The following is a 12,836-nucleotide window of genomic DNA, read 5'->3' as shown; positions in this document are numbered from 1 at the left end:
GGCTCTTATTTTGATATGCCACACCAGATTGGGCCTGTCCTTAGTGAGTGACATCCTCGGGTTATTAATTGTCAGTCTGGCATAGAACGAGTGTATAATAACAGGGAATTTCCTGTCAATATCAGTCTGAATTTAGAGCTCTTATTATGCTATGCCATAACAGATTGAGCTGGTGCTTTGTGAGTGGCATCCTCAGGTGACCAACCGGTACTCTCAAGTCTGATGAAATGGTTCTATGATAACAGAGTATTTCCTTGTTGCATCAGTCTGAAGTTAGAAGGAATAGAGTCCAGGAGTTCAAATTCAGAGGGCTCTTATTTTTATATGCCACATCAAATTGGACTGGTAAATGGTGAGTGACATCCTGAGATTGTCTACTATCAGTCTGACATAGAATAATTGTATGGTCATTGGAAATTTCCTTTGAACATCAGTCTGACGTTAAAGGGATAGGAGCACAGATGCGCTAATTTCAGAGGGCTCTCATTTTGTTGTGCCACACACTGAGCTGGCTACTATCATTCTCAATCTAAATGGGTTTACGGTCATGGGATATAATATGATATATGTTTTTTGTTGGGCTTTTAATTTGAAAGAATTGATTAGAATGGGCTGATGTTTATAGTATCGTAGAAGATTCTTACTTTATTGATACACTGGGAAATGTCTTCACAGTATTGACCCATCGGAAGTCAGCCACATTCAGCAGCACTCAGGGGAGCAGAAGGTCTTGCTCATGGACCCCCGGTGCATGTTCATTTGGATTGTGGGAGAAACCTGGATATGAGATCTCGTTCACGGGAACCTTTTATTTTGAAATCCATTCAGTACGCCCTTGTGGTAATTCATGGTGTAGGGGCGCACTGCTAAACAGAGCTGTGGCTGGTTTGACTGGTGGGGGCTACTGTGGCTGCTGCACAATTGCTCACGCTGGATTATGAGCTTTAGTTTGCCCACATAAGCTTCCAAGGGGAAGATTAGAAATAAATACAGCCACACTGTTAAACATGTAATATAAACTCACAAAGAAAGCCTTCAGTAATCATCACACTTTGCAGCAAAAAGTTTATTATGTACATTTACAGTGATATTTACATTGAGCAACATATGCATCACACACATTATTTTGCTGCACTCAGATTTACAATGACATGGATAACCCTTTGTTTTGATTAAGTTTCATGTGTTAACCAGCTGTTTACATTGGTCAACTGATTCCTTATTTGTTGATCTAAAGTCATAATGGGGCGAAACAACAGTCATGAAGTCATCTCCAGTTATTTAAAAGAAACCCTGCCATCATGTAACACCACTTTTTGTTGTCGTGTCTGGTTTGTCCTGAAGCCATTGACGAGTACTACCGTATTTGAAAAACAAGGGAACCAAACTCTGACTGAGAACTAAAAACCACATACTCACAAAGAGCAGCATTACTCTTATTGCACTTACCTTAGTGGGGCTAAAATATTCCCAGAATGTGGTTTCAACTGGGTATGGTTATGTAGAGGAAGGCTCAATGACTAAACTATTGCACACCTGGTTTGGTTTTCCCATGTCAGCTGAATCCTCTGACTCATCTAATCATAAATCTGACTCCATCTCCTTCTGCACTGATTCCCGTTCTGGTTCAGCTAAGACCTATCTATCTCTCTGTACGAGCTCCTCCGCCTCCACCTCTGCCCCTCCCATCTCGTCCAGGCTGAAGTTGTAGCCATTAGCTGTGATCAGACATTTTGGTAACATCTCCTCCAGCAGGATCACCATCAAACCTGGGTTGGAAATCTTGGGGAGCGACGAGATGTTCAGACGCTTCAACATCCTTCAGCACATTAAAAAAAAAATAAAAAAAAAAAATTCACCACAACAGTTGGAACAAGTACTGTTATGAAGAATATGATGGAAATTGGAGTGGTAATTACTCACCTGAGATTCCTGAGTGCCACCAGGCCCCCTGTGGTGATGTGTGGACAGTGAGAAATGTCCAACTCCTCCAGAGAGTCCTGAAGGATGTGAAGTCCAGCCAGGAACCAGTCGTCCACTTCAGGACAGCCCTGTAGTTTCAGTGTCCGCAAAGATGGTTGGTCCTCTGAGGAGGAAGACAAATCTCAATCAAAAAGACGATGAATATTATTGCACTGAACTAAAAAATAACGCATATATATGACAGAGTGAGGGTATGTGGCAATATCACAATAAATGTGACTTTGAAAAAAAAAAAGAGAAAAAGTCAGAGAAAGGTGAGCTGGAGCGCCATACTCAGGTTTTCCAGTCCATTGTAGGTGATGACAGTGTGGCTCATGTCAACTTCTTCCAGGTGTGTGTCTTTGTGATTCAAGAAATCCCAACTGAATTTGCCTCTCCGATCTGAACGGTACCACTCCGACTGGCCAACAAACCTGAGAATGAAGCGCGAGTCATATGAGAACCAAATCACAAGAACACAACAATACACTTAAACATAAGACGATGAAAAGAAAGAAAAAATTAAGTATTTGAAGGCGTCAAAAGTATCCCTGCATTCTGAGAATATTATTCCAGCAACCGTTGAAAAAGTTGTGAATGCGACGCGACAGTCACAGTCACGGTTTTAAGCCAGGTCAAAACAGGAGAAGCTTTCACTTGTCATCTCTTTGAAGAATCAACCTGAAGCAACAATCATCCATTCCTCTAAAATCTTCAACCACAAACAGTTAAAAAAAAAAAAAAAAGTCACAGAGGACTCACCTAAATGCTCCCTTCATGTTTAAGATGAAATATGCAGATGCGATGTCGTCCCCATACAACCTCTGAGTGTGGGCATAGTAGCTGTGTGAGAGGGTAAAGAAAAGTTAGTGGTCACATTTGTAAAAGTGTATTAAAATCCTCTGAAAGAGTCGAGTGACTGCTATTATTTTACAGTCACTTAAGAACCGTAAACTTATGACAAGTGGATGGAATACTTTCAATTGTTTGGATGCGCTTCTTCAGCTGTTCATGTAAAATATTACACTTAACAAATCACATCGTTCGGGATACTTGGACTAATACAAGTGCAACACGATCCAATACAAGAATTTTTTTTTTTTTGACAGGTTGACAATCGATCCTCTCTGATGTATTTAATGTGGCCCATATTTGAGATCCCTGCAATCTAGAACTGTACTTTAACACTCACCATGAGGTTATCGTCAGTTTCAATTATGATCTGTGGGATAGACAGGTTGTATGGAACTGACTGTCTTGAGTAACACTGATTAGTATCTGTTTTTTGATAAAGGTTGAAGTTATAACAGATGTATTTTATGAGACCAAATTGCTTTTGAGAAGGTCTGAGAACAACTGGTCTCCATCACACCTGAAAACTAACGATTATTGTCATCTTACGCATTCTTCTTCCGGAGCTGATTCCTGGAAAACTGAGTTTTCAGCTGTAACAGCGTCTCCACATCATGGAAACGCTGGGCTAGGTAAAGGAGGATCCTCCTGGAGAGAGGAGGAGGTGGAGGTGGAGGAGGAGGGGAGGTCAAGCTGGAGGAGGTCCACTGTCTCCTCACAGAGAGGAAGACAACTGACCGGTGGCAACATCTGTACATGGACTGTGGAAAGAGATGATGAGGAGGACACGGAGGGTGACTTCTGTTATCTGACAGGAATGGAAAAATATATATATAATCCAAACCCCCTGAAGTCCTCAGGAAGAGGCTTTCTAAGTGTTCCCAGAGTCAGAAGAAACAAGGTGAAGCAATTTTTATTTTACTTAATTTCCCTTTTATTCTGTTCTTATTCACTTTGTATCAAAGCATTCCGTTTATTTCCCTGTCAAGCACTGTAAATTGTCTTGTGTCTGAATGATGCCATAAAAATAAATAATAATATTTGAGCCAATACTTAAAATCTCAATAAACGATTATCATTATTATTACCACGTGTAACAATGAAGAAAACCACGTGGAGTCTTGTAATAATCATTTCTTGTAAATTTGTATTCGTCATTAAATGTAGGTTTTTGCAGTCAGTAAAATTTAGACCGATATACGGTATTCACTCGTGTTTTTTGTCTCGAAGTTGAAAACCAATATAATAACCTACACTCGCGCCATAACAGCTCAGAAATAATAATTCGACCGTGTAATAATTTACAAACCCCTTAAAGATCGGAGGTAATATCTTACAGTAATCCTGTAAAAATCAAGTAAAAAGTAGAATTTTGAAGGGTGACTTACTGTGCAGGAGGCAGACATGACAACAACCGTGTTACGGGGACGCGTCCAGGACAAACTTAATAACTCCGCGCATATAGCATGCTGTTGAATCTCATGTCCACCACTGGGTGTCGCTAAAAACACGTTTATGAGCCCAAACAGATGATTCTGACATGACCTGAGACACAAACGCAAGGCTGAGTCGATTAAAGAGAAAGAAAGAAAGAAAGAAAGAAAGAAAGAAAGAAAGAAAGAAAGAAAGAAAGAAAGAAAGAAAGAAAGAAAGAAAGAAAGAAAGAAAGAAAGAAAGAAAATCATATTTTTAAAATAAAGACAAGCCATATAAATAAATAAATAAATAAATAAATAAATAAATAAATAAATAAATAAATGAATAAATAAATAGCTGTTAAAGAAGTAACTCAAACATGCCTTATTAAAGAATGAATCCTGAATTTATGAGTCTAATTATAATGTAGCTTGTGCTCAGATCAGAATCACAATAGGAAAATCAGAATAGTCTTTATTGTCATTTAAAAAAGAAACATTCGACGCAGGCAATGCATGTGCCACAATATACGTATATGAAAAAAAATCAAAAGTTTTAACTAAGAACAATACAATTGGTGAAAAACACTCTCATGCAGCTCACAACAGTCAGGTATTCCAGGTTTTTATTTCAGTTGTGAACCAACCATTCCTTCCTTTAACAAATTGCGAGAAGTTTTTTTTGCAGTGGCAGAGCACATGGATCAGCACAGAACAACAGCAATCAACAGTCCTGTATTCATTAGAATTAACCACTTTCCTTCTCAAATGTAACTGTAATCAATAAAAAACAAAAACAAATTAAAGGTGTTCAGTGATGACTATTAATATGAAATAAATGCATGTTGATATAAGAGACACTAGGTTATAAGCTATAAATTCACCGGAAATCTGCAGAGAAATATGTGACAGAAATATATCACGTTGATTCAAGATTAGTTGATGACAATTTCCTTTGGACACATAAGATGTTCACCAACGTATGCTTTCTGAGGCGAGTGTGTTGGTAAAACTGCGAACAGTAAATCCCTTAAATGACGGACAAGTGATTTTTTTTTTTTGTGTCTGGATTTGAATGTAACTGCACAAAAAGTTGATTACACATTATCTTTCTGTGGCACTATGTGATTCAAACTAGTCTGTTTATCTTCCAGCAGAAACAGCATAAAGCAAATTATTTTCTTGTTGATTTCGTTCAAAAACATCCCAGAAGGTATTCAGGCTGATTTTACTGTGTTGGTGTGTTTTTTTTTCTCTCGTGAGGGCTGATCAGTATTCAATTCACACACGTACTGTTTACAGTGTGTTTCAGCACATCCTCTGAGAAAATGATGGGGGAATCAATGTTATCTGCACTGGACATGTGATCGCTCTATGTTCCTCTTGTATGATTGTTGACGCGCTGTTCTCCTGGGTGCTGGAGGGCCCCGTCCTCATGGGGATTAGGGGAGATACATATATGTGGGTTTTGTGATAGTGATCGTTAGGGTCTTTATAGAGACTGTTATGACAGCTATGATCACGGCTGGTAGTGAATTGAGTCGCTGATGTTCCTAACATAAGATAAAAATAGGACCACACCTAAAGTATGTGGGCTTCAACTACAGATATTTGTATGCCAGTCTGCATGCTGTTGCGTGTTTGTTTTCTCCAGGTTTCGTCCCACTGTCCAAAAACAAAACCTGTTAGGCGAAGCACGTTATCGCCTTATGTTTCTGCTTCTCTTGTTGTGTTTTGGGCACGCTGTAGAGACTCTCATGCATCTCATTACCCTGAAGGTAAAGGTTCAGGGTGCAGTTACTAGATGTACCCAAACACAGCATGCTATTAGTAGGTCAGTGAGTAGAGCATTGAATATAGAAAAATGGTTTATCGTTATAGCGGGACAGTAAAAACAGTAACGTCAACACAGATCTGCAGTATGTACTGCCATATATGGCGAAGTGAATAGGCCAGTGGTCGACTTGAGTCTGTATTCAAATGCATGTGGTAGATGAAATCTATGGTCTCTCTATATATAGGTTGTTTTCTGAATTGTTTTTACAGTACATTCAGTTTTAAAAAGTCAGAAACAAAGTCCAAATTACTATTATTAGGCAAAACACAACAGGATGATTTTATAACTTTATCGCCTAAATATGCCTGCAGACCATTAAGATGATTAAAAAGTGAAATACCTTAAAAGTTTTCACAATTTTTTGCAGATCCCGCTCCACTCTGTATGTCCTCGTCTTTGCTCCAGTGAATTCTCGGTGGTCTTTTAGTCACAGAGGATCAGGGATCAGAAGGTCTTTCATCTTTCCTGAGCAAATTGTATCACACAGAGATGGGATCACCACCCTTTCTAGATCTGGCTCTTGGTGCAGCAGATGCCTCGAGGAATACGAGATGGCAAAACCCACAATTTTCATTCAAACTGCAGTAGCACAGCAGCAGACATTCACATTAACTATTAAACAGAGAGCTGGACAAGCAGCCAATTTGTGAGTGTGGCTGTAACACATCCGTCCACGTTTCTGACCCAGTTGAGGAAAGCGACACTAACAAGAATCACACACTGAGCCACAGTATTTACTAATGGCAGTTCCACAGTTTGATATCATGTAACATGTTTTTGCATTCTCCAACAGCTACAGTCCTTACCTGACTAAAATCAGATTTCAAGCTTACATATCTATTCTCATGCTCTCTGGTTCCGCTCACTTATTTGATTCGCCTCACTGACACGCATTGCAAATCACATTGGACTCTGTGTGCACGGATTGGTAAAGCGACAGACAGATGACAGATGCGACACAGAAAAGCAAGCATGTCTACTCGTGCTGCCTCACACACGAACCAACATTAGTGTGACGTGGCAGACGGCTTACACCTGCTGGTACACACAATTAGCGAATGAGATCATGGTTCTCACTTTCCCGGTGTGTTTGCAGAAGATTAGCAGAGGGAAAGATGCCACTGTTGATAATGAGAGGAACACAGGGGACTCAATGTGTTTTCAATGACAGGTTCCCGACTAACACAGCAGGAGTGTTCAACATTAAATGAAATTAAAAAAATCTGAATATTTTAGTCATGCATCCCTTTTTATCAGATGTGTCACTGCCCGGATGAAAGGGAAAGCTTGAGATGAGCGCTACAAAGCCTGTGTGCTCCCCATCACAAATCACATTACCAAAGAGTTGGTTGGATGCTTGTAGTGGAGTGATTGAAAGGCAGAGTGAATAGATGAATTAATTTACAGATGGACTGGGGGGGGGTTGGAGTGTCAGCTTACTGGAGCAGAATTTTAATGTTTTAAACTGCAGAGGTAGACACGCAATGTTTGTATTATCTCCGTGATGGAGGTAAGAGTAAAACAGCCAGCATGTGCACTTCTGTGTGTTTGTGTGCGCCGTGACTCCCACTGATTGATGATCATAGATTCTGATCTGCTCCAGGTCCACAAAAGGCTCCTCGTGCAGCTCTGGTGGGAAACACCTGCAATAATTGCTCAATAATTTCTTATCACCTCCCAGAAAATCAGCATGCTTTGGCTCTTTAAAATTAATCTATATTATAAGGCAACCAATTACAATTTCTCACATAATTGTAGTTTAATAGGATTTGAAGTGGGATATGAGTAATTTCACGAGTTTCCTTTTTGGTATGTCATTCACATCATGCAGTGTATTTCAATGCTTGTGACTGAGTTTGCCTACAATTTGAATTCATATTTAAAATGTGTCTATTCTTGTAACAATGAAAGTCCCAACTTTGCGTGGACGTTCTGTCTAAAGTTCTGTGAACTTCATTGTTTGTCAGAGAAATTTGCTTTGGATGTATATATTTCTTAAATGTAAGTTGAACCCAATGACCTATTTTCCTGGGGATGACTGAGCTTTGCCCTAGATATTACCACACAGATGCTATATTGACGAAGCCGGAAAGAAGATGGTTTGACGGCCTGTTTTGATAGATTCATTCAAAAAGTGAGAAATACTTTGGATCATGTATTGGAAAAACAATCTGTGTCTTTATCTAAATATTTTTAACAACACTACTTTTATTTGCCATTGAATAAATCTGAACAAATGTAACTAGTTGTGATAGCAGTACACGTTTATATCTCTGCTGACTTCTAGTGGCAGTAATAATATTGAAAAGCGCAAAGGAGGAGGTCTGACAATTGAGTGACCCAAACCAAAGACATTCACTGTGACATTTTCGGATGCATCGTTTTAAACTCATGCCAAACATACATACCGTACACTAAATACATAATTAAAATTACTGGTGGGCATAGGGTGAATATCCCTCCTTTGGAATGTGTTCATCATCAAACTAAGGGAAAGTAACTAATCTGCCATTGAATTCAAGAATACAAGGGAAGACGAATTCAATTTGCAATTTGCTTGAAGATGTAGGACAGTCTGATGATGTGGTGGAGGAGCAGTGGTGGTTTGAAGCTGGGTTGAACAACTGTAATCAATTTTCGGGTTAAAGAAGCCCCATAAAAGTAAAGTTTTCTTCACTATGAATGGGTCAAACTATGACCAAGGATATACTGGAAATATGGATGTTTATTTTAGAAATGTTAATTTAGATGTATTACTGTAATTAAAAATGCTGTGGGAATGAAATTAAGTTCCAATATGGTTAAAATGATTCTATTATTATGTCCTAAATTTGGGAAATTAATTTCCTGGCAACAAAGAAAGAGGAATGGAGTCCGTGCCCTCGTCCGACAAAGTGTTTCGGGAAGCTTCGAACGGGAAAGTTGCTTGTTACAAAGAGATTTTAATGGAGAAAGTGAAATCTAATTGTCCACACTCTTATTGCTATCACTGTGGGCGCTTGGCAAAGTCCATCAGCCCCCAAATCCTCTGCACAGTGGCGACACAGTGCTCACTGCTTCTTCCAGATGTATTAAATGGACAAATCTCAGTGTACATGATGAGTTAAGGAATTCCTTCTTTTCTCAAGATGTAATGATTTATTTATTTATTTTTAATCTTCCTGTGCTTATCTAGGACTCGTAAACTGAAACCGAGTCAGAGGACAAACTGTGAACAATGTTCCAGTCCCAGTTTCACCTTATGTCTCCAATCCTTTCAGTGTTCCTACAGCCAAGCCTGTATTGAAATACAGTATATACAGTTATATATTTGAGTATGAAAGCAACATTTTGCTTCATCTCATTTTTTGGACCTCCCAGTGTTATCTGATTATGTATTTCTGTCATTATTTACCATGTTTTTTGATCAACAAACACAGATGATTGGCGATTACAGGGAAGTGAGAGGAAATATGTAGTTATTTATTCTTCTTTCTTTCTGTCTTTCCCCAGAAAGGCCACGGAGAGGCTCGTTTGGAACAATAACATAGACATGCTGTGGTTAAAGAAATCCACAGTATTGAGTATTTAAGAAAAAGATGCTCAGAAAAAACTCAGACCTTCTTTCTTGCAGAGATGATTGTGTTTGACCTGCCTTGTGTGTTGGAATGGTTTTTGCTTTTAGATCTTCCTCGTTGGTATAAGTGGTTAACAATCAATGCCACATCACCATTATAATATTTCACTGTTAAGAGATGACCTTTGGTTCAAGGCAGCATCGAGCCATCGACCATGGGTACATAAAACGTCACCAAAGAAGAAGACCACTAGAAATGTGTTTCTAATTAACGCACAGAATAATTAATAATTTCCCTGCAAATGTTAAAATCGGGCTAATTTCTTTTCAGCATTTTAAAATGTTCATTCTTCTGTTTCTAGCTTTTCCACAAATCAGTCCACACAGTCAGCATCAGACACACATTATTTTCAGATTCTCAGTCTTGTGGAAGTCTTTTTCCACTTGGTGAAGCATAATCTCCACGGAGAGTTTTAGAAATCACACATCCATATTGTTGCTGTGAGTGGCTGTCGATGCTTCCTTTGTGTTACTGTGAGCGATCTTCTTCTCTCTTGTCGCCCGTGGGGTGGCAAATCAATGACAATCGATACATTCCTACATACAAGAACAATTGCGGAGCACACTTCTCCTACTGTCTGTCAATATGCAGGAGGCAGCTCCAGCAGCTGCTCTCCTTTCAGCTCCTCACAGAGACACAGTGATGCCAGATGGCGGCTGCAGTGGTGGATTCCAAGAAATACTGAAATCCAACCAAAGTCTCAGCTATTCTCTATTTCAATATTCTTTATTTAAGTAATGTCACACGAGATGCAGCAATGTTTTTGTTGAATGTAGGGATTAATCACAGCTGATGTTTGCCATATGGCTCTCCTTCTCATGTGATACTGTTTTTATACAACAGTGACACTGACAGTTGACCTGCAATCAAAAAAAACAAAAATGTAGGATAAGTCTTGCAATTTCTACTCCTTTAAATCTGGTACATTTATGTACTTACTATTTGCATTCCACATGCAGTCAAACAAATAAAAAGTGGTCATGATTATCTTACGAAAAAGTCTGTGGCAGAAAACATCAAGAAAATGAACCTGTTTCTATTTTCTTGAGGACCATGTAGGAACCTTTTGTGTTGTGTTAGTGAGCCAGTCGTTTTTGTCATTAATTATATGGTGGAGTGATCCAACTGTCAGGTTGTATCATTGTTATCATACATCAGCATCAGCACTCTCATAGTATTCTGTATGAACCAACGACATAGAAAAACATAGGGTGATTAATTTACAGGGGGAAAAGGACACTTATGGCCTCAAGATACTTAAAGTTGAAAGTTTACTCTAAGATGACTTATAATTCTAATACTTTCAGTAATATTGGTCTGTAGCCAATGACACATTCAGTTGTTTCTGGGGTTACTTGACATGCTTTATTAGGCCTAAAAGGATCTGCCTTGGACAATCTAACTCATATAAAAGCTCTAAAATGTAATAATTGAAATAATCCCTCTTTGTCAAATACAAACTATCCCTCGTTTTTCAACTGTTAAAGGAAAAATACATAAACATGACAAATACTTTGCTGTTTTGGAAATATCCAGCTACAAACACCTCAGGCAAACAGAGAAAACACCAGTTTAAAATAGTAAACATATCTCATCTTAAATGGTTTATGTGGAATTTCTTTAAATTGACACTAATTATCAGAATTAACCACAGGCTGCACCTTGCCTGTCACCTGAAGTCAGCTGCAATCAGCCTCGACTAAATCTGTCCCATGTCTGCTTTAATCACAAATCCCGCTATGTACCAACCAAACAAGCCAAGGGAAGAGGGTCTTTTCAACCTTAACCTCCTGCACATAAATGGTAATACTTGTGTCTTGATGGTGTTTGAGGAACATTACATCCAGACTGGTTCTGCCTGTGGAGGAGAGCTAAGTCTCTGTAATACTGTATACATAGATTATAAAAGTTAATGGACCAAGAAACGGATAGTTGATATGGGACCATTAGTTTTACATCACCCAGACAAATATGCGCGACACCAGGTCTGAACTCATCAAACAATTAATTAAGAAATAACCATCGGATTAATAGACGATAAATTTTCATTATGCCACACTGCCCACCTCTGTTACATTAATCCATTATTCCCTCCCCTGCGTGGCATGTCATCGAGTTCACAGCAATCCGGGGTGTTTTACCGCACGAACACATGAACACTCACACAATTACCAGCCCGCTCTCATCAGATGCTCATCGCCACGTCTATTTTCTTTCTCTGATGTGGGAAAAGACCTGCTCTCGGAGTCTTGTTAGCAGATGAAATTTGAGGTTTCCTAATGGCTGCTCCCCTGCGGCTCTCCACTTTTTTTTTTTACTGCGAATTGCAGAAAGTGGTGGTCCTGCGGGGAAGCCATTAGCCACTGGTTGTCTCTTTCGCTCTTTCTCCCCTCACCCACCACTTTTCCTCTTGTTTCTTCAGCGCTGTAGCAAATGGAACACGCGCCCCAGTCACAATACACACAAACTGCCGCAGCCTTCTCGGGAACGTTAGCGGCTGTCTGGGTTGTTTTGTTCTGACCATGCAGCTCCCATAAGGCCAGCGGAGTCTCTAAATCTCTCCGGTCTTGGCAGAAAAGCCATTAGCGGGCCGTCGTACCAGAGCACTTGCTATAATGGTGGCTTTTAGACAGTGGTCAATTGGAGGGTGACAGCAGGACAAAAAGAGCAAGGATAGAAGTTCTAATCTCTCAATAAGTTGATAAAAGTTTAGAATAGAACAAAAAAGAACACTTTTTTATTGCTAAACTTTGACATTGCTATGGAAACTGTTTAGCAGTTGCCGGTTTAAGAACACAGAAGAAGAAGAATTTTAATTTGCCATTGCATAAGTAGAATGAAATTGGAAGCAACATCTGGTGCAAAGAGACTAAAAACCTAAAATGATAAATAAATAGAATAAACTCTGAGAATACGACAGTCTCTTATGCATGCACACATGAAACAAACATTAACAGCAGGCAGTATTCAAGGCAGAAGTGGGTCTGGGATAAACAGTGGTGTTTATCTCTGCAAACCAGGATACACACTTTAAATGTACTGTGTGATAACAGTCAAAGTCATAGTTGCTTTATTTTTCGGTTCTACCTCACATTTTCTCACATGGAGAACTGAAATGGCACGTTTCTCTTACACAACATTTAAAAAGAAAAA

At 39.2% G+C, this 12,836-nt stretch overlaps 1 protein-coding gene across 1 annotated transcript; it reads right to left on the bottom strand.

Moving 5' to 3' along the window:
* Nucleotides 1–1,106: 1,106 nt before the first annotated feature.
* Nucleotides 1,107–4,234, bottom strand: dmac2 (distal membrane arm assembly component 2). The gene is made up of 6 exons (XM_080513274.1): nucleotides 4,203–4,234; nucleotides 3,364–3,575; nucleotides 2,725–2,805; nucleotides 2,257–2,396; nucleotides 1,924–2,086; nucleotides 1,107–1,819 (listed from the first exon to the last, which is right to left on the bottom strand). Exons 1-6 carry the CDS (start codon nucleotides 4,218–4,220, stop codon nucleotides 1,639–1,641), a joined length of 795 nt encoding a protein of 264 aa, XP_080369400.1. The 5' UTR covers nucleotides 4,221–4,234; the 3' UTR covers nucleotides 1,107–1,638.
* Nucleotides 4,235–12,836: the final 8,602 nt, after the last annotated feature.

This window comes from Blennius ocellaris, assembly GCF_963422515.1.
Source record: "Blennius ocellaris genome assembly, chromosome: 2".
In the NCBI taxonomy this organism is placed as follows: domain Eukaryota; kingdom Metazoa; phylum Chordata; class Actinopteri; order Blenniiformes; family Blenniidae; genus Blennius; species Blennius ocellaris.
This window is presented reverse-complemented; position numbering and strand designations above follow the sequence as displayed.

Excerpts from the sequence above, each read along its gene's own strand:
- dmac2 (XM_080513274.1), bottom strand. Across the intron at positions 2,087-2,256 it reads CAATGGACTGGAAAACCTGA|AGGACCAACCATCTTTGCGG; the intron begins GTATGGCGCTCC and ends CTTCCTCCTCAG. Across the intron at positions 1,820-1,923 it reads GTGGCACTCAGGAATCTCAG|GATGTTGAAGCGTCTGAACA; the intron begins GTGAGTAATTAC and ends AATGTGCTGAAG.